The sequence below is a fragment of the Pygoscelis adeliae genome, unplaced genomic scaffold (assembly GCF_000699105.1).
Source record: "Pygoscelis adeliae isolate BGI_AS28 unplaced genomic scaffold, ASM69910v1 Scaffold298, whole genome shotgun sequence".
Classification (NCBI taxonomy): Eukaryota; Metazoa; Chordata; class Aves; order Sphenisciformes; family Spheniscidae; genus Pygoscelis; species Pygoscelis adeliae.
Genome location: NW_008825303.1, coordinates 3,914,409 through 3,942,346, shown reverse-complemented (window position 1 = coordinate 3,942,346; position 27,938 = coordinate 3,914,409). Strand labels below are relative to the sequence as shown.

General features: G+C 47.5%; 1 protein-coding gene across 1 annotated transcript; it reads right to left on the bottom strand.

Moving 5' to 3' along the window:
- Positions 1 to 26,960, bottom strand: SIN3A (SIN3 transcription regulator family member A). The gene is given in 21 exon segments (XM_009330078.1): positions 1 to 995; positions 3,591 to 3,798; positions 4,373 to 4,467; positions 4,819 to 4,911; positions 5,758 to 5,931; positions 7,019 to 7,188; positions 7,703 to 8,276; positions 8,460 to 8,643; positions 9,849 to 10,087; positions 10,811 to 10,927; positions 13,092 to 13,302; positions 15,409 to 15,527; positions 16,985 to 17,074; positions 18,375 to 18,533; positions 18,875 to 19,027; positions 19,581 to 19,832; positions 22,251 to 22,350; positions 22,352 to 22,546; positions 23,026 to 23,132; positions 24,911 to 25,087; positions 26,744 to 26,960. Coding segments are annotated over 21 exon segments (3,837 nt in total). The 5' UTR covers positions 26,933 to 26,960; the 3' UTR covers positions 1 to 764.
- Between the last annotated feature and the right edge of the window lie 978 nt (positions 26,961 to 27,938).

The following is a 27,938-nucleotide window of genomic DNA, read 5'->3' as shown; positions in this document are numbered from 1 at the left end:
CAATTTGTACATTTATTTACAAAAAAGGAGGGGAACATGTTAAAATTGTGTTGTTCTCTGTTGTGTGTGTGTACGTACATGTGTGTGAAAAGCTGGTGCATGGCACTAGGAGAGACTAGTAAACAAGCAGGTACAAAAAAACCAAAACAAAACAAAAAAAAAAACCCAAACAGTTCCACTGGCACTAGAAAGGACAGACCGATCTGCACGGGGTGAGTCCAGCCTGGGAGGGAGGAGAGGGAGGCGAGAGGAACCCAGGGTCCGCTCCGTGAGGTGGCGTCGGGCTGCCCCACGGCCCCGTGCAGGAGCCCGGCCGGCTGGCGGCAGCGTAGAGGGAGGAGAATCCGGTCGCGACAGGCACCTGGGGATTTCGGGACACAACCAAGCGGTCCGGTCGTGGAGAGCCTCCGGTTCTCTTCCCTCGCCGCTCAGGGCCTCCGGGGAGTCAAAGCCTCAACACTGCTGGTGTGTACGAGCTCGTTGTGTTTCTCTGGGATGGCTCAGTTCAGAGAAGGGTCCCTTCCCGCCCTCCGGGGACGCGTGCTGAAGTCAAAGGGCCGGCGGCCCGCGGTCCCAGCGGGCGCCGGCGGAGATCCGCGTCCCTACAGGGGATCCCGCCGGGACCAGTTTTGACCAGCCACACACTAGTCAAGTGGCCATGTTACGGAGATACACAGTGAGGGGAGAAAGGCATCTTCCTCCTTTCCTTGATGCGCGCACACACACACACATCTCCCGGGCTCTTCCCTCGCCCCGGCGGAGTTTTATGGTGTCTTGAATATTGTGCCGTATTTGACGCGGTACTTGTTAATGCTCACAAAGTGCAGGGTCTCTGTGTCACAGGTGGTGGTGCAGGGCACCAAGCCCTCCAACCCTTCGCCCATTAGCCACTTGTTTGTCTCGGCTGCCATTTCGCGGGACACGTGCTCCTTGGTCCATTTGTCCACCCAGGCCTGGAACCGCTGGTGCAGCCGCTTGCTCACTCTTTCGTGGGACTACGGAAATAGGAAGAGGTGTTACAAAAAGGCGGCTTCGTCCCCCAAAGCCGCAGCGTTACGCAAAGCTCGGCTGCCAGCCGACGCAACCGAGGGGGTCAACAGCCAGAGGGAATTTGTAATGCAGCCACCAGCCCTTGCTAACAACGGAGGAAAAGCTCCGATAAAGGCCCCCGGGTCTCCTCTCCAAGGCAATTACAGCGGCAAAACGAACTCAGGAATACCACGGGATTTCTGCTCTTTGTTTAATACAGCGGCTCTCAGGCTGGGGACACAGAACATACCCTGCGGGAGCCCAAGAGCTGCACGCTCAGCACTGCGTCCCTTCTGCATCGCCCAAAAGATGCTGCTGCCGCCTCTTCCCCCTCAAGCAGCCAGGGGTCAAGGTAGACCCCCGACCAGGCAAGCCCTGCTCTCCCCAGCCCTCGGGGTCCGCCTCCAGGCCGCCCCTCCAGAGGGGCACAGTCCCAGGAGAGAGCAAGCTCAACAGGCATTACACATGTCAGGGGACCCAACTGCTACAGAAAAGTAAGAACCAGGTCAGGTCTAAAAGGTCTGAGAACCGCTGGCTTAACAGAAGCATCAGGAGAGGAAAAACTGCGCGCATCTTGAGTAAAAGCATCTGCTTAAGGAATGCAAAATCCAGGACAGATGGTTTAAAACCATGGCTTGAAAACCATGACTACAGTCATAATTGAAAACAGCAAATATAATTATGCCTCAAGATTAAAACACTTATGTATTTTATTATTTGTTTCGTTCTTCTCCTAAAGACTGACTGCTTCTCAGTGTTGACTCTTAAATCCAATAGACTTGTAGTTCAGTGCAGCTTCTGCAGCTCCTTCGGTGTACTTCAGTAACCGAGGGGCTATGCTGCATGCTATAAACTTAAAAGTTCAGTAATTTGACTGACGTTCAGATTCTCTGTGGCAAACACTGGCACCTAGTATCCTGTGTATGATACAACTTTGCCTTGAGGTTTGCGCCAGTTGAATGGGATAGATAGAATTCAATCAAATTCCTCAGTATCGGCATTTTAAAGAGTCACTACTGAAACAAAACGCTCTCACCTGACGTAATTTTGTCAAACCGGTATTCACAACTAACGTAATAAAACCACTGTTTGTATTTCATCAGCAAAGAAGAGATGGTGAGTAGTTGTTTTGTAAGTCTAAATACATGACTAAAACGGAGCTGTGAAGGATGATTTACTAGGCAGGAAGCAGTGCGCACCTCTCCCACTCCCCCATCGCCCAGTGAATTTTCTCAGTGATCAGTAGTTTGCTCAGAAAAGCAAATAATTAAATGAACTGAAAACAATCTCTGCAGCTACAGAAGAGACTACTGCTGACAGAGCCTCTCAGGTACCTCTGCTTCTAGTTGCTTAAGTCAGTAATTTTTGCCTGAATCGGGCAGGTTTCACTTTCTTTTACATCCTAAGCAATGGCACTCTGCTTAACGTTGTGTTTCAAGTAGATTATAATAAAATTATAGCGAAGTATTTCAAACCTCAAGTCTAAATAGCCAGACTAGGTCTGGAGTTTGCTGTTAAAGCTCCCCGGTTTTCTCTATTGGATGGCAATATTCCCACGGGATCAGAAAAGTAACCGAGCGTCAAAGCGTTCAGAAGACCAAATCGGCTTTCTCCAACTGAACCCTCCTGAATTTGGCCCATCTGGAGTCACATGCTGTTTTCGCCTTGAATAAACCCCAACCTTTACAGCTCAAGAACAGCCGGAGAGCTGACACTTCCTTCCCTCCTGCTCCCCTGCCTCCCCACCTATCCCAGTCGCCTCCCTCCTTCCCTGGGCCCGACGGTTACTCTTGGCACGGGAGAACCAAAAGCAAATTTGAGTAACTTCAAAAAGTCGAATTCCAATTTAAAATCAGCAATCATGAGCATTGACTGCTAGATGTGAGATGTCACAGACCCCTTGGGTCCAGGACTTCCAAGTCCTGGAAAAATAGCCACGGGGATTTTTCTGTATGGGTGACCTCACCCTGCCCATCCTTGCCACAAAACCAGCTTTTCTACAGCTGCTGCCTCACGCTGCCGTGCGGGAGCGACCTGAGGACTCCCGCTCTCCGTGACTGTGGGGACAGGAAACGATGAGGGGATGGTACCCAGAGGGATCCACGGGGACAGAAGGCATCTGATGCTCTGCACTCTGATTGATTCCTCTTTGGGGAAGCCCTGGAAGAACAGGCGCTCTCACACGTCACCACAAGAACGTGCAGAAGACAGGTCTTCCCTAAAACAGGGGGCACGCCACCCCTGGGAAGTACCTCCTGGAAGAAATTTGAGAGCTGTCCTACCATAATAAAACTCTCTGGAGAGAAGGGAGGAGAGGTGGGAGGACGACGAGAGTTAGAGGCGGAAGAAGAAAAGATTACACCTTAGGAACGTTCAGAAGATCTTTAGTGCCTTGGGAGGACAAAAGAGCACACCATCCTCCTGGCAACACAAAAGACCGCTAAATGTTACCGATCGGGATCCCCAAGGATGTTTCATCTGACTCTCCCCACCTGACCTTTGGGAGCAGGGGGTCCCGGGAAACACCAGCTGCCCACCCGAGTCCTTCCGCTCACTCCTACCTGCTGAGCTCGCAGCAGAGCGGTCCTCCTGTACATGTAGTCCTCCGATTTGATCACGTACACCATCTTATAGGAGTTCAGTTTGAATTTACACTCCAGCTTGTCCAAGCTCTCCACGTTCTCCATGGACTTCTTACTGTTTCCCTCCTTCCCTTCCTTCTCCTGCTGCTCCCGACCACGCTGACACTTACGGATCCGCCTCAGATTCCTGCAAACCAGAGAACCCCTCTTGGAATTAGTGCTCACCCCTCTAGCTCACACCTCACTCGACTGGACGTAGGTGGTAGATCCGTGCTGGCCCCTCAAAAGCCCGGCAAACAGCTTGGAGCACAACTGCCCGTTGCAGTCGTTCAGGCTCAGACCCCTACAACAGGTCAGCCCGCTGGGTTTATCTTATTTCTGAAATTACGGCTATTGTGCAATCAACTCCCTGCTCATGAAAAGCCCTGACGTGGCACCCACTGTTTTCAGGTAGAGGGTTACTGTAAGCCAAGGCAGGACTGCCAAAAAACCAATCTGGCGAGTCACCAGCCCTCGCCCTCTCTGCCACCCGTGGACCATGCCACCTCTCAGTCACTGGAGAGCTGGAGCCTGGGGTTGACCCACAGGCTTTTAGGATGAACAGCAGCACGGTACCTCTACACCACGCTGCCAGGGTAATGGCTTCTGTCGTAGCATTAAAATACAGGCGAGACTGACCGCCCAGCACTGTGATGGAGCGCAGTCGCTCTTGCCAGATACGGCCCATCGGGTAGGGTTCACAGCACAGCCTGGCCACTCACCTCGGCAGGAAGACCGGTTTCTGGGCCAGGTGCTCCCGGAGCTCAGGGGAGGTAGAATCGGAGTTGACGTACCGCTCCACGTAGTCCGACCAGCGCTGGAAGCGAGCACAGAGCACAGATCAGCCACTGCCTTCCCACCAAACAGCATGGGATGGTTAAGGAGGCTAAGCTGCAAGTTATACGGATGAACACAAGGTCACTTTTGAAGGCTTCGTGCATCTTATCCCCAAAAAGGCAGGCACAACGTTTCTCTGTACGGTTCTGAGGGTTTTCTAATACAAAACAAACCAGGAGGGATTTGCCTACTCACATCACTGAAAGCTTTACGGCGCGTCCCTGATGTTTCTTTATCTTGTGCTAATGGACCACAACAACAGGCAACCGGACACCCTCGTCCAGTGCACACTTGACCATCACAGCCAGCTCTCTGGACAAGCTGCTCTTACCTCTGCTTCTACAGGGTCATCAGAGTTCTCCTCTTCTGTGTCCAGCAGTTCAATGGTTAACTGAACTTGACCTCTGCTCTGAATGAACATCAGCTATAAAGAAAAGGCAGAAGGGGCTTCAGTAAGAGGTTTCAAATAGAAAAAGCAACCTCCACTTCTCACTGGGGCAAAGGGGAGAACGAAGCAAGTTGGCATAGTTTTAAGGGAAAAAACTGTGCTTCCCACATGCCTGACAGCAAAGGGAAACACTAGCCAAGTTGCACGGTCTCCGAGGAACAGAAAAATTGTAAAGCGTCTTGAAAATCTTTCTTGTTGTTGTTGCTTTTGAGTGGTGCGGGTCCTTCTTGAGCCCCCAAAATAAGTTTGAAGGCAAGGGAAGAGAGACTATACACACAGGCTTTTATCCGAAGTACTTTACTCGCTGAGAAAGGGCCTGACCACTTCCTGCATCTTAGGCAAAGGAAGTATGGATTTGATTAGCACAGTGCACCAGGTTTATGTAGCAACGTATGCAGTCAGCAATGATTTAATGCCCAGTCAGTATTAGCAGATCTCCCCACAGTCGACAAAGGTTGAGACACAAGAGAAATGGGAGAGTTTGAGCTAACAAATTAAAAGCGGTGACAGCAAAAGCAGTCAGCATGATACAATCCAAAGACGTTGTGAAGCACAAGGGATATTCATTGCTGTTCCAGGAAATATATTTCTCCTTGAAACCTCGTTTCCGAGGGGCCCTTACAGAAGCATTAACCTACATGCCAAAGCTGGGGACACGCCACCAGAATTTTCCTTTCAACTTTCAGAGCTACAGAAAGTCCTCAGGGCTCTTGGGTGCCTAAACAAGGCTCCTTTTTTAAAGGACTGGTGCCTCTCCCTTCTTAAAAGGCATCCCCCTCACTGCCTGCTGCTTTTACACCGCGGTTCGCAGCCCGGCTTTACCTTGAAACAGTTCTCCTCTGACATGAGCTGCTCGGCTTTGCGCTGGTACGCGACCTCCAGAAGAGTACGAGAAGACTGGGAAGCGAGAAGACCTCCTGTTGCTCCGTTGTTGTTCTCCGACAGGTAGAGGTCTGTTACCTGCACGCAGATCTCATCGCTCACTATGTGCTGGAGCTGCAAAAAGGAAGCGCGCGGGGAAGGCGTTCATCAGGGAGTCTGCTACAGGCCCATCGGCACAGAACAGAAAGAAACAAAGATGTAACCGTGGGTTTAAGCCCAAGCAAAAAAAAAAAAAAAGGCTGAAAAAGCATGAGTTTAAGGCTACATTTTTAGTAGCTTCTTCCACTTGCAGATGATCTCTGCGGCTATGTAAAAAACCACAGTATCTTTAAAAAAATTAGCAGGTGGCAAAGTACAGCTACTCAGAGAAAACCTACGGGCCGGGAACATCCTGATCAGCAGCAGGCGAGGATGGGCTAGAGCACCGTGACATGGTATATCCCCTCCACAGCAAGGCGCTGCTGCTGTGTCTGAGGAGAGGGGTGGGTATCAAGTCCTTATTCTGTACGAGTTTAAAAATCGAAAGTCACTCGACCGTCTTTTGAATTCAGGTAATCTCTGGACTGAAGTACAGGGCTTCTGAAAAGCAGCTCTACCCTTCTGAAAGAGGAAAGGCCTTTCAAGCCATTCCACTTCCAGCCCCTTGTGTCTGTTTTTGTTCTTTACGCTACAAAAAGGCACATGAAGAATTTTTCCCTTGGTCACGCATTCTTCCTACCAGCCCAATAAAAGGACTAGAGTTTAACAGCCAAAATGAGCTACTCAAACAGCCAGATAAAAGAGAGAAAGCTTTTCAGAAAAGGCATGCACTGCTCCTACAACACTGGTGAAAAGGAAAGGAATTATTTAAATGCCATTTCATTCTTTTTTCAAAGTCAAAGCAAGATTAGCTCTGGAGACGCTTTGAAGTTGAACACTTATATCCCAAAGCTTCTGGAAAACAAAGCGAGAACTCTATACGCAGAGAGAGGATATTCTCAATAATTTAAATACATCAGAAATTACCTTGTATCACGTCTCTTTACGTCAGTGTTAGAGCTGGGTTAAAAATACCCAGAATTTACCTGCTTAACCCTGAAATTCCCTGGTTAGGCATACAACACTCCCCCTCCGCTGCGGGCCTGGGCTCTCACTGCAGCAAACAACCCGGCTACTTTCTCTACCCTGCACCATCCACCCTCCAGCCTTTGCCGGCAGTCACCTGTCGAACGATGCTCTGGATCAGCTTGTCCATGGTAAAGGCGATGTAGGCGTGAATGGTGAACATTTCGCGCAAGGAGTCCTCGTACTGCGACGAGTCCATGTTCCCGTCCAGGAGATTGCGCACCATGTCCAGGAAGGCTGGGTAATAATCCTCAACATCGATGTCCACTGCAACGAGAGAGAACGGGCGAGATGAACGCACCACCCCCAGGAAGGGTTGCTTTGAGTTTTGGTCCTCAGACTACCCAGTCAAGCTGAAGAGTTACTGGAATAGACTTAAGTTTGTCTTTCACAGACACTTAAATGAGTCCTTTTAAGGCCACAGGTACTTTCGTAATCTCTTGCTTTCTAGCTCTGGCCTCCTCCATGAGGTCTTTATTTCTGAAAAACTTTTTAAAAAGCTTTTAGTTAGGGAACTCAAGGTTACTTTAGATATGCAAGTGTAAAATGAAAGCTCTTATGGAATAACTGCTGCATATTACCATTCTGCTATTCGAGTCCCACGTACCCCACACCTTCTCATCTCCTCCCTGAATTCAGTGCTGCCCAGTGATAGTGAAAGAGAGATCCTCCTGTTTTAAAGGGTCACCGCTGTAACATGCCTGAAGACGCCAAGTAAGCCCTGCCAACACACTATGAATAGAAGCATTTCTTCCCCAGCCTCCCACCAGAAGTCACTCACTAGGCTCCTTCAGTCGCAGCTGGATGGCAGGACTGTCGCTCTTGTCTCGCTTTATGCCCAGCACTTCCCTCTCCCACTCCCTTTCCCGTGTCTCCTCTTCGATCTGCCGCTCGGCCTGGGTGCAGATCCTCAGCAGCCGCAAGCACAGGATCTGATGCAGCCGCATGAATATGTACCAGTTGCTGTTCACGTAGAAGAGATTGTAGACCTCATCCATGCCCCGCAGCTTCTGGGCCGTCGTGTTGTTGAACATCAGCTTGGTTTTGGGAGGACTGCCCCCAACACCGTTGTGCTTTTTTGCAGCCCCAGTAGCTTCGTCCACATCCATTTCCTCTTCTTCCTCCTCTTCCACATCCGAGAGTTCACCTCGCTGAGCAAACAGCAGGTCTGGAATGAAGTGATACATGATCTGCTTGATTTTGTACTTGTCCTCTTTCTGGATTCCCGTCTGCCGCTTCACGTGGTGGATGATGAGAGAGGCAGCGTCTTCCAGGATCTGCTTGTCTTCGTAGGCTAGTGATAGGTGTGGGCCTGTGGGGACTCCAGCATTGTCTTCTGAAGCCTGCTCTTGCCTCTACAAATGAGAAACACGGCACAAAAATTAGTCCCAAACACCCCTCTCCACCCAAGAGCCTTTCAGAAAGCTCTGCCAGTGGCGCAGACTTCCCCTCTCATCGAGCGGTGAGGAACAGGAACTGAAACTGCACTTGCAAACTACATAAGCTTGAGGGAAGGAAACTATTGGTGACCATCTTACCTCATCATAGATGCTTTCAATCTCATTGAGGAGACTCTTTGACCTCAGGACCTTGGTATCATTCTGCTTGAAGTTGATGCCCTGGTGGTCCAAGGATTTCAGGTAATACTTCTCATTCTGCTCTCGCCAGACTTTATTAAATCCCCTCTGGGCTTCTCGCCACTCTTCCTCTTTCATCTTTAGCCTTGGATCAAGAAAACAAGGGTGAGCTAAGAGACATAAAGGTCCCAGTATGAGCACATAAGGAAAACCTAGGCCCGTGGTTCCTGGCCAGTGTTGAGAAGAGCTGAACTCCTTATGAAATGGGCATAAATGAAAGCCGTCCCACAGAACGGAGCTTTGCAGGAGGGGCACCCTGCACACACTCTTCTGAACAGACCCCTCTGGAGTTCTCTCCCATCTAAGTAACACAGGCTCAGGAACAAAGTAGCTTGAAGGCTTTGTGCTTCCCCCCGCGGCATGCCGGGACAGCTAGAGGGTTCAGCGTTCCTCCAGCCCCACCGTCTGCAGCAGGGAGAGGGGCTGAAGGGACAGGAGAGCCACAAGAGCTGGCCCAGCTCTCTCAGAAATCCCCAGGAAGTCGCGTAGCTCCAGCTGCTGAAAAGGAGTAGCTTAGTTTGGATGATTAACAACGTTAGTGCCTTGCAGCAACCTGAGCTTCCTGGGAATGGACTCCTGAACCTCAACTCAGTATCTCAAGAAAAGCACCCGATGCAGCTCAAGACCCAGCTCACAGGAAGAGTGTCCTTGCAGCCAGGTGGGGAAGCTGTGACCTTGGAGGTATCTTGGGTAAGGCTGTTACCTCAGCTCTCAGAGCCCTGAGACACAGGAGTGACAGTCCCACAGAGATGGGAAGTGTCTGGAGAAGACTATCTCCTCCTTACACATCTCCTCGAGCTTCCCCAAGGAGCTGCAGCATCCACTCCCTCTTCTTGCCTGAGGATGGGGAGGTTGACAACAGAAACCGGACTGGGAATCTGAGAGTGACCCAGCCTCCGCAATCTGAGCCCACGGTCACGTACAGCCACGGGATTTGGAAAGGGATCAAATTTAGCCCCGGATCAATCCACACAATACAGTTTCCTCATCTTGCACACGATGCTGACACCAGGGAAGAAATAAGGTTTAAAGAGGAGACAACAAAAGCTCTACATCTCTCCAGCTGAGCTGGTAAGGTTTTTGTTTCAGAAGGGTAATTCCCTCTTTCTAGGTGATTATTATGAAATACAGCAACTGACCAGAACATAAAATGCACTTCTTAAATTACAGCCTTGTGGAGGTCATACCCTTTAGGGGCAGAAATTAGCTACTTTTACATAAATCTGGATCACGTGTGGGGCGTTATCCTTCAGTAGAGCCCCCGGGGCAGGGTGCTAGAGCAGTCAGTACCTTTTCAGTACAATGGGAACAGCCACGGATGGGTTCTTCCGAAGTCCATCGATGATGTCGGCTGCTTTGTCGGCATATATCCTCTGGAGAGCCTTGCGGTGGATCACCTCCGAAGTGCCACCCAGAGTGTTGTCCAGCCGGAATTTGGCCTGCTCCTCAGCAGACAAGCGCGAGAGTTTCTTTTGGATTGCCTCAAGGACGCGGATCGTTGCCAGGTTGGTCTCCAAGACAACATCCAGCTGAAGCGAACAGTGCATTAGCCATCGTTGAATAGATAAAACATGATACTTCACAGAGGCTAACATTTAAGTGACATGAAACAAGAAGCTGTGCATGTTTAACAAGATGTTCTCAAGCAGTGGTTTCCATGTTCGGCTGCTCTAAAATAATCCAATTATATTTTATCTGCTACCTAGGTAATATTGCGTAAGAATTTAAAGGCTACCAGAACGATACTGTTAGGAAATTACATTTTCCACCTGGGAATAGAACACAATTGACAGTTACTCTACAAAAGGACGTGCTGAATCTGAGCGTATTCGGGTAATTGCCAAGCTAACTTCCATTTCAAGTCAAGATGTCAATCATTTAACATCCTGAATGTATCGCTTTTCAGATTATTACAGGGGAATGCACGTTCCCGTGCGCTATGTGGGCAGCAAGAACAGAAAAGATGCATCGATTATACGCTGGCCATTGAACAATTTCATCTGGAGCGGTGTGAACAAAGAGCTCTGCCCAAAAAGTGAGGGGCAGGGGTGGTAGCTTGGAGCGAGGCGGTTATGCAGCCGCTGCTTCTTGCATTGCGAGAACACAAGCTTTTATGCAAAAAAAACAGGTGACAGACACACAATAAAAACAGATTCTAAGCAGTAGTATTAAAGTTATAATTATATCAAGATCGTTAACTGTTCACAGAACCCCAAGCTTTCCAAGACATGAATCAAGGAAAAACAATTTACCTCGAAACGCTCATCCTCGCACCTGTAGATGTGCTCTTCGTATTGCGTCTTCTTGGAGCTCACGAACGTGGAGTCTTCGGACCAGGACGGGAAGGAGACCCAGGTGTCATTCAAAACCTTTGAGGGAGACAGGGGGAGACAAGAGTCACGGTCAGTCTTTGAGGGGGTCACACTCGTCCGGCTGAGCCCAACCTTCTGATGGAAGGATATAATTCCCCAGCTGCAAAAATTGCGTGCCCCTTCCAAAGCCCAGCATTCAGGGGGCAACCCCAAACAGCCAGAACCGAAACGTCCAGGCAGTCCGAAAGAATTCATTAGCTGGAGCTGTGAGATGCAACTTGCAAGGGAAGAGAAAAAGAAAGGTGAAAGGAGCTTTTCCGTTACTTTGGATTAGTCAGCTGCAACCAGCTGGTTCATCATGTGTGTGATTCACCATTGACAACACTGGGTGGTCATCACGTCAGACATGACTGTTAGACAGTACGTGGTTTCTACTTCCAAATAAGGCTAATTGGGAATATAAATCCATACCCCAGCAACACCTTTCCTGGCAAAGCAGCAGAGCACCTGCAGCTTTCACCACCTCCAAAACAGGAACAGAACAGTCAAAAAAAACCAAAACCCCTCAAAGAGGCCAAAGGCAAAGAAACAAAGATTTTGGCAGGCAGTCTTGGAAGTCAGGCCCAGTTTTCATAAACCTGAAGCCTGAACAACTGAGTCATTAGGTTCTCACAGGAAGAAAAGTTCGTAACTGCATCACACAAGACACTTTTGAGAGACATGTCAGGACTTAGATTAAAAAACTAACAATTGTCTCTTGCCCAGGTTGTTTTCACTGTCTTGTCACCACTTCAGCTGAACACCTATCACCACTGCTGTCTGCGTGACTTGGTCACCCACATTCACCCTCCTCATCTCTCAAGGAGTGTAAGGACACAAAACCCACAATGTTCCCAAACGGCAATCTCCTCGCTATTTGCTGCGGGTGGCATCCGCTGACTGCGGTCACCCAGGGAAGGGATTTCTGGGCCTCTCCTCTCCTCTGGTGAACGCTCTTAAGCGGCACGTTTATTATCTGGCCTTCAGCAAGAGTCCTGCTTGCTCACCTCCAAAATATTACTTTCAACACCAGTGAAGGAACAGGATCAGCCAGTATCATTCCCACTTTGATCAAAAGGTCATTACAACACATTAAAGGACTCAATGAGTACATCTGATCCTGCAGGACTCTGTTGGGAGACCAGCTTTGACTCTTGACCAAGAAGGCTGGTTCCCTGTAGGGAGCCGATTTCCCGAAGCAACGCACCATTTCTGAAGACAAGAGGTCTTCTTAGCATTTCAGGTAGAAAGAAAGAAAGAAGCACGTGAGGGGTATGTGGGAGAATCTGTCTACAGAAAATGTAATTTTCTTTTAAGGTTGGGCTAGAGACAACTCTGAAAGGAGACTAAGTGGGAATTTGGGTAAAAAGGTAGCAATAATCCCAAATTACGTACCGCCTTATAAAAGATCCCTGAGATCACATTAAGACCGTGCAGAAAACTAGTTCTGCCATTTCCTGCTCAGAGTTTTTAAGTTTGTCATCTTAGTGTTCTTTTCACACATTAGACTACGTAAAACATCATACGTATCTAATGCCCCTGCATTTTATTTAAGCAGTTAAACATCACAACTATTTGGTGGTTTTTTTTTTTCCAGCTGCTCCCCAGTGCTTCATGCAACCCTTTCACAAGCACCACTGGAGAAGAGCTGATGCCAGCCATCAAAGCCACGTGGGTATCGCATCTCCCAGCCAGCTTCCAGCATAACCCATTCCTAGACTGACGCCTCACCCTGTGCAATAGCTTCTGGACGCAATCCAGGTGTTTGCAGGTGTGCCAAGTGCTCACTGGCCACTAGGAACACCTCAGGGTGTGCTCACCTCGGGCTCCGACACGTACCGCCACGATCCCGAGCCAGGATGGTATGCCTGCACACGCCTGGGTGCAGGAGCAGCATGGCTCAGTGCTGGATCAGCGTGCTAACCAGATCCACCACAACAGGCAGCTGCCTGGCCCCAGCTCCATGCCCAGCGCCAGTTCTGGGGTGCAGGCAGCAGCACAACTCTGCTGCACGAGAGCAGACGTGCCCTGACATCCCCGGCAACCTTCTCAGCATAGCGCAGGGATACAAAATAAAGTTCCCCATCTTGTTCTTCTGTTCCACTCGTCCTTGCTCTATCCCTCCGAGAAGGCTGAGGATAGCCTTCCCCTGCCACGCAATGCCCATCCAAGAGCACCTTACCTCTTTACACAGCGGAGTCCGCCCCGTGCACTTGGGTTGCTGGTAGCTCTTGGGTAAGGCTCGGTAGCTGGAGCCCAGTCTTTTACAGGAGGCATAGTCTATCTCCATGGCAATCCCCTCGGTAGCCCGTTCCTTCGGATATGTCTCCATGTGAACAGACTCTTTATACCCCAGAAAGTTTTTAAACCAAGTGAACAATTCTGGGAATTTCCTAAAAATAAAAAGACTGAAGTGAGAAACTAGCTAAGTAGAAAACAAACACCGCTAGGCTGTGATGCTGAGGCTAGAATTGATTGCTACAGACAGACTGTGTCCAAGAAGACCCGCTGAATTATCAATCTGGTGAGAAAGGACCCTCTCTGCTCAATCCCACTTCCACAGAGCCTGATCCAACGGGAAGCGAGTACCTGTTTGTTGATCAGGTGGTGGATCGCTCTCTTGGTGCAACTAAGGTGCTTTAGTATTATCCCCCCATATTGCCAAGGATACACAGAGAACCACCGATGCATCCTCCACGTGCCTTGTGGGGACAGTCCCCGCGAGACAAGTAAGGAACAGCAGCCAAAGCTTTCACTGCAGGGGCAGCACCCGTCGCAGGGTCACATCTAGGTCTCCCAGACTACCCTGGTAGCGAACTCAGGCCACATCCCTAGTTGTTTGCCAACGTTCTTAACCTTAAAACAGGCCTTTCCTTTCCGAAAGCAGCAAGAAGAAACTGAAAAGCGATTCTGTAACTACACGGCAAAAGGTTTCAGTGCTGAGCAATCGTTTCAACCAGTGCTGCCTTCCCGGACTAGGCAGACCAGCACAAACTGTGAAGAAGCCTTTGCCCGCAAGGCCCAAGTTCGCCTGCTTGCAGAGAAAAGTTTTCCGAAGAATTTCTTAGTCTAAAACAGTGCATCTGTTCAACTCCTTTCACCTCATGCAAAGCTCCAGCAATACGACGAATTGAACCTGTTATTGAGGCTAATTGAATCACTGCTCATTTATTGCTTTTTCATTACATGACAGAAGATAACGTCCAACTGCAGAATAAGAAAGCTGTATTATACCTTTCCCAATACAGACATTCACCCTTACAGCTAGGAGCACAGGTGGTAGATGAAAGAAATCCCAAATTTTTTGGTCGAATACTTCACCTTTCCTAGCTAAAGGTAGCATCCCACTGATGCCCGACTAATTCCAGTGGAGCTACAGAAGGAGTGGAAGCTCCTTGGGGCAGTTTCTTTGCACAGCAGCTAGTGTAAAGGGGTCCTGAACCCAATTTATGTTGCTATTGCCTTCTCCCTCGGAACCGGGAACTCAATTCGCAGGAAGAAGGAACATTAAAATCTTGCTGCCCAAAGTTGACGAGAGGATATCGGTCGGTTTTAGCTGATTAATACAGAGTTGTTCCGTACACTACTGGCAATTATGGAAGTCAGAATTTCTATTTAAACTATAGTACTCCTTATCATTTTTGGCTACAGGACAGAATTCATCTGCTTCTTGCTCTTTTGAAATTTTAGTGAGTTTGTATCAGCACTCTTTTTTAGGGGACATTTCCTATGTAATTAGACAGCCAGTCTTTTCTTGAGTGAAATAATCCGTGATTCCAGAGCAAGAGACTGTAATAGCACACTGCTAAATAATTCTGTTTGCTCTTCTGAAAAAGGAAGAAACACAGCAAGCAGTACCAGCACTGCTCTTGAATGCTGCCTGCCTGCCAAGACATAGCTGGGAATCCCTCTCTCACCTCCTCTCGGATAAGGAATAGGAAAGGGCAGTGCAGAAGAGCATGAAGTAGGAAAGAAAACTGAAGCAGGGCACTTATTGTCCTGCTCCAATAAAGGAAAAGTCTGAAAGCCTAAAGCACATGGCACCTGCACAGTATTAGCCACTGAAGGGCTTCCAAGAGCTACCAGTATCTTCCTGCCCATGCAGCAGCACATGGCACCTCACCACGTACACTCCTGACACTCAGGCCGAGCTGGAGGGAATAGGAGATCAGAGAACGCACTGCCACAGAAGCAACCCGTGCAATCATTTAGCGGACAGACAATTAAGCTGTGGCAGGCTATCCAGATAAAAGTCGAGCCAACCAACAGCGGAGGAAGCGGGCAGCGCAGGGGGACTCCATCTCAGATGTACTTTGTGGCCCAAGAAACCACTGCCCAGCTCCCAGAGCGGCGTTCCTCCTCCTCCGTGCCACGCAACCACACGAGATGCATTCCCCTGAACGACCACAAAGGTTAGCGTTTCTTTCCTGGCTTTGCAACAGAAACAGACCAAGTGGATTAAACTTCTCACCTCACGTAAGGAAATGGCCTCCACTTACCCCAGGAATGGAGAAACGAGCTGCACGAGCTCAGCCCGGGAGATCACCTCCTGGTTGAAAATAACCAGGCAGCGAAGGAAGTTTTCGTATGCTTCTGTGCTACGCAGAGCTTTGCGGACCTTATAGAGAGAAGAAAAAGAGGAAAACAGTTGCTGTCAGGGTGAGATCAAGCTGTGTACGCTATTGCTGTCCAGGAGACCTGGATTCAACACTGTGCTTCCCGCCGATGCACGGATATTACACATGGAATGAGAACGCAAATCTTTAAGGGAGCTGAACAGAGGGTAACTTGCCCCGTACACAGGGCCAGACAAACAGATACCGACGTGAGCCATCTCCGTGCTGGCTGTGCCCTGCAGCACCAGCACCCGGTGCATTACTCTGAGGAAAGGAGTTGCAAGCGAAGAATGAAATCCCTCAAAGAACCCCCTAACAGCTGGATTACGAAATGCTGGAATCGTGGACAACGTCAGTCATAACTGCAGCACCACAAACTCACCCGGGCTGCCTTTAAACACCAGAGAATACTGCAAGGAGGGAGCAGGCATAAGAGACCTGTGCCCTGGGTAATACTGCTCCAGCCTCTGCCTGTGTTACAGCTTGGGTTATCACAGACAAGCCAGCTTCTGTAACCCTTATCTTCACAGTGCGAGGAAACCAAACGATTCATCCCAACACCATTACCTCTCCCACAAGAACAGTTAGCATCTACGCATCAGACGGAGATCTATCATCAGTAAGATATTCGTCATTACGGTTATAATTCTACAGCAGGGATTTCTCGGTTTACTATTGTTAACACCTACACACCCTCCGAGCAATAGACTGGTTCCCAGTCACCACTATCTGGTCTACAGCATGCTGCAAAATGCATCACATCATCAGGGAGCAACCAAGACTTTCAGCGACACATGAATATTACTTAAAAGGCTTATTTACGTTCACTGTATACTCCCCTCTGAGCCATAAGGAAACGTATGGACGTCTTAGGGAAGACACCAAGGTACCCCTTGGAAACATCCCACATGTCCTTCACTTGTTCTGTGGGGTAAACCAGCAACAGGTAACAACTGTGCAATTAATTAGATTCATCTCTCGGGGGGGGACCCAAAAAACCCAACGTCGACGTGAATCAGCTGCTTTGTAAACTGAGCTCCCACACTGCAGGCAGCTGGTCACGGATGGGTACAGCAAGCTGTGCCAACACAGCAAGACACGCCACGCACATCATCGGTTGTACGGGGATTTCACGAAGGTGAAAAAAAATTTGGAGTGTGCGTTACAGGAAAAAAATCCCGTTCCTGCAAATAAACTGCATCAGTAGCGGGTGAAAAGCTGGAGAATGACCTTTGGGGAAAAGACACAAATATCCACGTGAAAAAGATCACCAGCCTTTTAAAAAAATTCAATGGATCTGACTTAGAGGTTGCACGATACGTCTGAGGTCAAGCTGACAAATGTTATCAGGGTGGTATATATATATCACATACTTCACTGTGATAAAAATCCGGATGTATACATGCTAAGAACATAAATCAATGACGCGAGACGGCTTTCTCTGAATCTTGCTTCTCACCTTCTCAAAGAAGAGAGATTCTGTCCCCACACCGTGTTTGCTGGCTTCTGCCAAAGACTGGTCTTTTAAACCAAGCAGCTTCGGTTTCTTCTGTTAACAAAAAACAGAAAGGCAAGAGGAAAAAAAAAAAAGAAAAAGAAAAAAAGGGCTGTTCAGCAGAGCAAGTTGCCATATTTTGATTATCTATCACACAAGGGTTTCAGCTTCCTGACCCCACCATTTTCTTTCAAATAAAAAGAAAGGTGGTTTTTTTGGAAGGAAACTCGCATGAAAGCGTGTGTCACAAGTTAATCTACTAAAGGTTAATCAGTAGCATAAAACTCCAAGTATTTTTAATACACTGTTGCATCCTTTTCTGTAACTACTTGATTGAAACAGTCACTGGTTGTGGCGTATCTTATTTTTCTAACTAGTTTGCAGAGTTACCAAAATAAATCTGTTTTTTTTCCTATCACTCACCCAGTTCTTTAAGTCTTATACCTCCCTAAAACTAGCGTATTCCTTGTTCTCTCTTGCATTCCACTGCAAGATCCTTTATTTTCCCCACACCAGCACTGCACTCCACATCCTCGGAAAGGCCGAAAGCTGCCTCCAAAATTTGCTTTATTTTGCTGCCCTTTATTTGAAGAGGAGGAGAAAGGGCAGAAGGGGAAGTAAATCACTGGATTTAAATGATACAATTACCTGTGCTAATGCTTTTCATCACAAAGCAAAATACACCACCTTCAAATAAAGCAGGCGAACTTGCCCCTAATGCACAAACACTAAACCACCTGGCCACGAGACCGTTTTTATTATACTACAAAGCCTTGCTCTCTCAAAACGTGCGTAATTTGAAAAGGGCAAACTCTGCTAAGAGAATAATCGTTCATCATTGTATTATAAGGTTTACCATAGGAAAGATGAGCAAACACAATTCCACTGCATCTGCTCCAAGTTCTACTACAATAAAGCTTTCGGGCACACCTTTTCCCTCCGCTCATCTTCCCACGTGCCTTAGAAACATCGCTACAAATTTAGACAAACTTATATTGTGGCTTTACTGAGACTTTTGCCTCCGCACCCCACGTCTCCCCCTCATCACCAAACACCGCTTTATTAATCAATAAAACTACTCCCACGCATTCTGCGGCCTCCTAATAAAGGGGGGAAAGCCCTATTTTTCCCAAGCCAGTGAAGTAACTATTACCACCCTCAGGTACAGATAACACCATCAGTTTGTGAAAATCAGAGACAAAGCCTTGCGCTCAGAAACACACTAAGTTCTGTTTTCTCAAGCTGCAGCCTGCGCCGCAAAAAAAAAAATCGCACAGACTTGTACAATGCATCCCGCTCTGCCACAGCCTCCTGGGAAAAACAGGGCTGCCGAACGAGCAGCACACGCTCTTACCTTCACCGGAGGGGTTGCTCCAGTTCCCGAGTGCCGTCGGATCTGACAGCCATTCTGGTTGGGTCTTTGCTGTTTGTTGTTGAGCTGTGGCTTCTTCACTGTGCCACCGTGATCATTTCTTACCGATTCCACTTTCTCTGCAGTTGTCTTACTTAACAGCTTATTTAGAGACAAACCCATAAGACCATTAGAGCTGAGTTCCACGCATCCAGGCAAAAAAATATGCCTGCTCCTCCTAGCTCTAGATGACCAATGTATTTTATCGCAGCTATCGCAGTCTTAGAACAACCCTTTTAGGCAAAGGGATTGTATTTAAAAGACAAGTTATGGCCAGAAAACACCGTCTATCACCCTGACCCCATTCCCACGCTCAGTAAAAGATCACTCCAAAAAAAACCCAAGAAACAAACAGCAAAAGCACATTTTTCTGAACTCTGGCTACATACAGGACAGTTTTCCACTAGGTATTTCAGTTCCAGTCTATCTCCAAGAAGACTCACCACAGAGCTGTTGGCATCAGGCAGGAACTGCCCGAACTCCGAGAGCAGATCCTCCTGGTTCTTGAAGAGGCGGGCCACCTGCGCGTACACCTCCTGCTCCGTCAAAGCCGGCGTGTAGTTACCTCCTGCCTCCTTGGCATTACGCTGCTCTTTCTGTCACAGGAAAGAGGAGAAGCGTCAGAAGAAAGGACGCACGAACTATTTAAGCGACAAAGAAAAAAAACCAACAACCCCAAACCCTCAGCGATACAAAGAATGAAACAGCAAAGGTCTCCACATCCTACGTAAAGAATGATACTATATTAGTAGTATGATTCTTATATATATATATAAAAAATACATATATATACTATAAATACATACTAAATGCCCAGCCGGCCCTGGACACTGATCAAGGAAGGAGTTTCTTTACTTTTAACATAGTACTCCGGCCATGTTGTCTCCTCCTGAGCCACGCTCAGAGAAACGCCAAATACGATTTTTAAAAAGGCATTTCAGACACTTGCAAATAAAGACGATGGACTGAAATCTATTATTTCATGCTGCTACGTAATCTTCTAATTTGCAAGAATTCTGCTCAGCTTGCTGGCCGATGCTAATCCAGCAGAAGACCCAAATGCAACTCTGGGACAGGCGCAGTCAGCCCCCGTGGCAAAGAAAGAGAAATAACCACACATACACTCAAGCCTGCACTGTTAACACTCACCTGATATGTATGGAGGATCTCCAGGAAGGCTTTGTAGATGTCTGGCTGTCCCTGGAACCGATTCTTGATCTTGTTGACATAGTTGATGGCATGATTAAACTCAACGGGCTGATTGTTCTGCAGGGACGGCGTGGTTCCCAGAGAGATTGTCACAGGCGTATGAGGTTGGACCGGTGGCGAGCGTGGTGATGCGTATGGTGGAATCGGGGGAGTTTGCTGGCTGGCGGGAGTATGTGCCTGCAACTGTGATGGCTAAGAAGAAAAGAAGCCACGTTAGAAATTAGCAGATTCCTTTACGTTTGGAATAAAGGCATTTTTATTCCGCATATGGACCCCATCCAGAGGAAACAACCCAGCATATAACTATCTGATGCCAACGGTGGAACAACGTGGAGTCGATAGAGATACCTCTGAGCTGGAATATCACAACGGGATAAAATCTCCTGCTACCACATCCAGTTAAACAACCTCTTCCCATATACTGGCCCTGGACGACTTTTGCTGCGCTTCCTTAAAAGACTAGTCTTTTCAAACTGCTACTAAACAATTATTCCCTTCACAGGTCTAGGGAATTTCAACAATATCTTTCATAAACTGAACATTTCCTAGTGGCTGTCTAAGCAGAAACTGCTGTTAAGAGTCAAAATTAAGAAGTACCATTTCACAGTCAGAGTTGGGTTTTAAAGATTAACAGAAGCACAAATACAGGTAGACTAAGAGGAATAAAACTATTATCCAAAGCAAATAAATAGATCAATATTTAGTGGGCCAGTAGAAACTACAATTCATCAGGAAGACAAAACACCCGGACCATTCAAGCTGCTGTTATTAACAGCTGTTTTTCCTTGCTAATTGCTTTTGACTGAAATCTGACAAGAGACACATACTATCTCAAAAATTTAACAGAGCCAAAATGCACAGGCATGGCTTGCTCCAACACTGCGAGTTATTTTGCCCCTAGTGAAGAATTCTGGGATGCATAAAGTAAGGCAACAGCAAGGGAAAACTGGAATTTCTTTCAATATTGAGATGAAGAGCAGGCAGATAAGGCTCAGAGTAATTATTTTGAATACTCTTAATAGACACCTAACAACCACAGGAAAATTCAGCAGCAGTTTTGAGGTGGCAATTTTAAATGCAAATGGAAGTACTCATTCCTGCCACCTTCCAAACTTCAAAACGTGTACTACGCAGAGCTTTCACTACTGACAGCGTAGATGACTGTCTTAGGATGGCCAGAAGCACCCTATTACAAGATCCTGCCTTGCTTACCTACAACTTTACCTGTCTGGTAAGGACATCTCACCTCAATATCTAGCATGTCCCTCAGGTTCATTTTAAAGTTTCAGCAAAAATAGTTCAACTCTTTGCAGGATGATGACACGGGGAGAAAACCACTTAGCCCACAGTGATGAGAAAGAGACTGCTACCTCTCCACCGAGAGCACGTACTACTTCTTCGGAGAAAAGCCTTGAAATCTAGCACTGGTAAGTTAATTCCAGAATGCCTTAGCTTTGCGGTTTTCAGCTTTGCAAATCTTCTAGCATTTTTGCCATTTCTGAACAGGGAGGTTGCAAGTCCCACCAGTGTTTGCCTAGAGATCATCTTATTGCCACATTTTAAATCCTGCTGCTTTCTAACTGCATATTCCTTCTTTTTTTTCTCCTCTTTTCCAGCCAATTGTTAGCTAATTGTACAGTTTAGAGATTAACCCTTGAAACTTTGGGGATTCTCTCCCTCCCTAAGGCTCTCAAATCTTCCCACATTTTGAGGCTGAAATACGTAGTATTTTATCTAGACTAAGCTCCCTGAATGCCTCTTATATTATCCTATTCTGTTTTCAATCACATAAAATACATCTGTTGGACAGTAGCATCTGGATTATATCTAAAGCAGAGAGTCAAATTCCCTTTGTTATTGAAAGGTCTCAGTTTCAGGCACACAAACCGATACCTAAAGGAAACACCGCGGTCATCTTGCCTGAACTTTTGCAGTTTAGATTTTGCCAGTAACTCCTGCACCCATCCAGCTGATAGCTGAACTAGAGTCTTTCACAAAAAAACGTCCAATCTGAAAATAAGACTTCAAGCAATGCAAAATCCACCAAATAACTAATCAAGCTCTTCTAAAGGCTTAATTGCCCCAAGCATTTGAAACCACACACGCACACTTTCACACCAAGAGCAACATCTTTACCACAGCCTCTGTTTTATGAGGTATTTCTTGGGACTTCAGTTATTCTGAGACGATATACACAAAAGCAGGCAGTTCAACACGTGCCCGGTGCTTTAATTAGGAAGCCCTTCTTGCAAAGTCAAATGCATTTCAGGGACCTTTTTCCTGGGGCTGCTGGATCACTCCCTGAATAACGCGTGTGCATTTCACCAGATGCTCTAAGCATCTTTCAGTTCCCTGCTGAAAGCAGCAAGGCTTTTCCAAACCCTTAAGGTGGCTTATTTGAATTATTGTCAAATCAACTAGGATGCGTCTCGAAGTCTGAAAAGGAGAAACTAATCCAGCAGCAGAAAGCACAACACACGCAGCAGGTTCACAAATACTATGAAAAAAGCAGCGTGGAAGTTCCTTTTTCACTCTCTAGCTCCATACCAGTTTCAGCTGGAGGCAGCAGGATCCCCGTGTTACCAGTGTACGTCATTCAAAGTCTCTCACCTTACTGATTTTGGCAGGTGGTGGCTGCGGCGCTGGCTGTGCTGGTGTTGGGGTCGATTGCGCTGAAGGCTGCGACTGATGCTGCGGCTGGGGCGGGGGGCGGGGGGGGGAGCGCGGGGTGCAAGCCGTGAGTGGGGATCTGGTGAACCTGCCCTGGTGTCGTCACGTTCACCATATCATTCGTCTGCACCTCAATCTTGTAACCAGGCGGCAAGAAGGTGTTGAAACCCATGATCAAGTCTGGGTGGCCCTTGAAGAGCTGCGATACGCGGCTGATCACTCCTGGAGTGTCAATACTGAAGAAGGAGTAAGATCAAAGTGTCACAATCCTCAGAGACCCTTCCAGCGGTACACCCAGTTCTCCACGCAAGAATTTCCCGTTAGATTTTTTACCTTATCACCTCTAACCTATGAAACAATGCAAAACTGATTCCTATAAATACGCTACTGAATGACATTAGACTTATTTTATTAGCCCAGGCAGCATTTTATATCTATGAGATCTAGTCCCAGGTCTGACCATTATTAATGGGCAGACAACCAGATGAATCAGCTGTCAAGGCTGAACTTGTGAACTCCCACTCTAAGCAGAGATTTAGGATAACTGAAGGGACGCATTTAACTTTCAGAAAAGAAAGCACACGACTGCTTTTACGCTACTGCTAGGTGTGTTACTCTGCGCACGGAAGGACAGAATTTAGCTCCTGCTCTGTGCTCCCATGCCCACGTACACTCTTCCCAACCTGGAAGGAAGAAGCAAAATGCAGCTTGTTACCTTTGAGATTTAAATTCCTTCATAATATCCAAGAAGTCATTGTAGACCTGTGGCTGGCTACCAAACTGCAGCTTCACCTGGTCAAGATAAGACAATGCATCCTCCACCTGGAGACAGAACAGACAAGTTACATTAGCAGAGAAGATTTTATTTCACCTCCCATTGTTCTGCAAAACACGCATTATCTGAAAACACAGCTGTTAGCCCTGAGCCTGGGCAGGGAATTAAGGAGCAAAAGATCATGAGCCTGGTTAGTGTACTACCAGCACCATTTGAATAAGAGATACTCACTCCCCACTCCTGGCTCACAAGATAAAACTGTACCAAAAAGAAACAAAAAGGAAAAAAAGTGACACAGATCAGCAGAATTACTCAGGGGGAAAAAAAAAAACAAAACATACTCCAAATTTACCATCACTGAAGTGACTGCTAGGATAAACAGAACTAGACTGAGTATTTTTCCTGCATTCATATGTGGAAATTATTATGGAAGTCTAAGAATAAGCAGAAAGTGGAAATGACATATTCAGTGTAGTAGATGTCTGCCAGGTACACACTTGCACTTTTTCCAAAAAGCCAGACATTTCAGTTCGACATATAAAGATTTCGAAAATGGCAACTGTGGGCGGTAAATTGTTTTACACCTCAAACAGCAAGGAGCTTATGAACCGTTTGTGTACCAACACCCAATTGTCAGATGTACTGAAAGAACAGCCACAGCCTAAAGCGAGAGCTCTGGGTCCCTACCGCCTCTGACAGCCAGGCCGCACGCTCGTCCCCTGCAAGAGCTACACACAGGACCTCTCTTTCCTCTGAAATTAAAACGACAGCAAAGAAAGAGAGACTGTCATGTGTGGCCCCAATCTTGCATCGGCGGAGGATTTGCCACGGATTTCACTGGGAGAAAGAACCACACATTTTGAAACCGTTTTCAGGTCTCTAGAAATGAAGTGTCCTACACTCAAGCAAAAGGAAAGGGCCTCTCACCCAACAAGGCAGTGGGTTCCACCGAAACTGGAAGAGACTTGCACCGTGTTTGGAAGAGACTAAGAAATAGGCAACAATTCATATAGACGTGCCTTCTCGCTAGAGCTGAACCAAATGTAGCTACTTAAAGGGGTTATTTTTGGTGGAGTTTTCTCTTTTTTTTTTTTAAGGATTTTACAGCACATAATCCAAGAATAGAGCCTTCCTTACTCCCAAATTACTCCCACACAACCACCCACATATGCCATGTGTTCAGAAAAGCACCAAATGTTTTGGTAATTTAACCCATTCATACAAATACTCTGAGCAATACTTCTCCCTTTTCCTTCCTGCCCCCAACCTTTTCCTAGCAAGTCCGTTTTTTATTACGGTATTTGAAACACCAGGGTTTCAGCAGAAAGAGAAGTCCCTTTCTGTATTCAACAGTCCTCCAAACAGGAGAAGCGTCTAAGCTTTGTCAAGAAAGCTGGCTTTGCAGGGATGCCTCCCCTACACGCTGAATAGAAAGAGGTTCCCGGTTGCCCCAGGCGTCAGGCACAGACCTAGCAATTCCACAAGTCAGGTCAGCAATTTGAAAGAAACACTTTCAACAACTTCCCCCGTTCCTCGAGGCTGCTATAAAAACTTTCCCTGAAGTTTGCTGGATTCCAAAGGCAACGTGGGATGATCTTTTCCGCGCCTAGTGCCATACGTCTTGGGTATATATGAATGCTCTTCATCCCTCTTGCTCTCACCCAGAAGCGGAGGAGCTTACTTACGCATCCCCATACCCAGTTTAACCGCACTTTCATTTCAAACACCGATTTAATAAAACAACTATTAGCTGAGCTCCTCTTGCCTGACAGCAGATCCCCTCCAAAAAGGTTGGTTTACTTAAGGCAGCAATGCTCAGCGTTACCTTGAGCCTCTGGAACTGCTGCTGCCCCTGCACAGGCACGGCTGGTGGGGTGGGGTGTGTGTGGCTCTGCACCACCTGGCTCCCGTGAGGCTGCACCGGCGCGGTGTGGTGGTGGCCGCTGTGGACGGCTGCGATGGCTGGCCCATGGCTGCCCGAGCTCTGCGGCACGGCCGACACCTGGCAAGGCAAAGAGGACGTCACGTACGGCTACGGCTTCGCGGCCGCCTCGGCTCGCTGTACGGGCAGAGAGCAAGATCGGTCTCCCCAAACCCAGGCATACAAGTAAAATTTTAAGGAAGCAGAACGCAGTCGGTTTGACCTTTAACCATGACTGCTAACAACCTTACTCAAAAAATATCTTTTGTTTTCTTCAACAATGACCCAGAGAGACCTAAAAATGAAACAAGACAACTCTGATCCTATACTCCAAACGTAGGAGAGCCCCCTCTGCAAACACGTTACAAACGCAGGCTCTCTCCAGCCTGCAGACTCGCTGGCTGTCTAGTCACTAACGCTAACATAAAGACCCGCAAAAGGGGCATAAAACGGGATTTTTAGTCTGACAGAGTCAAGGTTCTCTCTTTTCTCTACGACACTTACGTGTCACAAGCAATAATCTGAATGAATGAATCTTTATGAGCTTCTACACTCTTGCCATTCAGTTTGGGTACTGGAAGTCAAATTGTGGCTCTCTGGCACCAGCAGACTCAGGGGAAAACTCAGCTTGGTATCTCCCCTAGAAAAACAGGGAAAGGAACAGAAGGCATGCACTTTTCGGGTGTCCTTCATACATTAAACCAGAAAAGTTTCAATTTGGAAAATCCATTAAAAGAGCCCTTAAAAATTTTTTTAAGACTAAATTACTTTTCATTTTACACACACTTAGTTTTCCATCCAAGCCTCTTTTAGGTGGGATATACTTTTTTTAATCCTTCTCACGAACAAGAAACGATTTGCTTGCTGGTCCATCCAAGTTCTTTTTAGGAAGGACTGCCAGCATAAACACACCCTCTTCCAGTCCCTGCAAGCTCTTCAGCTCTGCGGCTGCTACTATCAGCGTGAACATCCCTTCTGCAGAAGTAAGGAAGAAGCTGTGTGTAAAATCAGGCACTAGACAGGGAGAGCAGCTCACCAGCAACACAAGCGTGGAAGATGCGACACGGCAAAGACATGGCAAAGCCAAGTAACACAGGAACAGCCTTTCCCTGGTCTTTCACTGCGGGGGGGTATCTCCAGTGCACTCTTAAAGTACATTTTTTTTCCTCTCCCCAGCTGACAGCTCCTTGCAAGGGAGGGAAGAGAGGGAAAAGTGCCACCTAATGACTCTGGGGTAACGTTTTCCGAAACATTTCAATTTTCCTGAAAGTCTCCAATCTAAATGCTGATCTGATACAGTCTGTTAAGCTTAATATCATCCAAGATATCATATGCCTGTGACAGAGCAACCCCAAGAACAAACCTTTTCCCGGTGAAGAAAAGAAAAATGGAGAAAAAGTCCTGCATGCATTTGCCTCTAGGATTCAGAGACCGTGATCTGAGAGAATCATTAAAAGAATCACCTTCAAAAAAGCCACATGACACCAGGTTTGTTCAGGTGGCGCTGAACATGAGTGAAGCCGATAGTCTTAAAGCAAGTGCTTAAAATGAGATGTACGATAAGCACATTGTCCAATCTTGTTTTTCCTTCAGGAAGCCCTGGTTACCAAAGCAAGCCTTGTCTCAAATACAGAATTCTACCGTGAAATGACACGGTGCTGGCTGGTCACGCAGGACCATCATCAGCAGGGCCGCAGCTGATCCCCCGAGACGCAGCCACGGGACGAGCGCACGTACCTGGTAGCTGGGAGTTACCGAGTACTGAATCCCCGTGGCAGACTGCATGGTCTCCGAAACCGCCTCATAGACCGGAGGTGCCGGGGCAAGCACGCGGTGCTGGTGTTGAAAAGCTTCGGTGCTGCTGGTGATACGTCTCTGCTGCGACGCATACACGGGTGACTCCTGCTCATCCAATCGCCGCTTCATTCTGAACTCATGCTCGGGAAGCGCTACAAAACCTGTTAAAAACAGACCAATTAACAAACGCAATTGATTCATCGCTCCCTGCCAGCGCCATGGATGCTAAGTTCACCAAGAGCAGGTAGGGCAAGTTTCTGTCTATGCATTTAGGCTACCGATATCCCAAGATAGGGAAGTGGAATTAAGATTCAGCTTTCTGCATAAAATATGCAATCGTGTTTTATGACAGAAAATACAGCCTTATTGTTGGAAATAAATTACTCTGCTTAAAAGTCAATGATTTCTTCAATCTCACGTAAAGGACATTGCTAGCATGGGCATCTGAGCAACGCAAAGTTCATTGAATGCAGTATTTGAACACAACAGACTGGGGGAGGGTGCGTTACCTACACACAGCCTGGACAAAGTTGCCTACACTGAAAGCAGAAAAAAAAAAAACCCTGGACAGTCCAGGGAGGCTGACAGCCAGCTGTGAGAGATGCTTTAAGCATGTGGGAGGAAGGGGGAAGGCAAAAAGCAGGATGCATAGTCAGATTTTGAATCACTTACAAAGCCCCAAAGTAAAGGGTTTTCCGTTTAATATACATAAGACGTGTAACCTCAGTGAAACCCCCAGACCAGGAGTATTTTGGATACCGTATGCCACACAGCCGTGGTCCTCCCAGCATCCTGGCCCCACTCACCAGCACCAAGCCGAAGAGTGCAAAGCGGAGCAGTGCCAGCAGGCCCCGCGGCTGGCATCCTGCACGCCGGCCAGGGGTGCCGGCGAGCACTGATCAGCAGCTCCCCCACTTACTCTCCGGTATTTTTCCTCTCCAACACGCAGGCGTGTTCCTGCCCTACCGTAAGCTGTCTTTATGCGACTTCATTTCACTTCAAATCTGACAGGTCATTTTGCCACTGTCCCGCTCCTAGAAGTGCCATGAATTCTTTGCTCTGTTTGATTGAACTACTCACCTACTCTTTTCTGCAAGCCAATTCCAGTGCTGTTTTCTATGCATCGATAGTTATT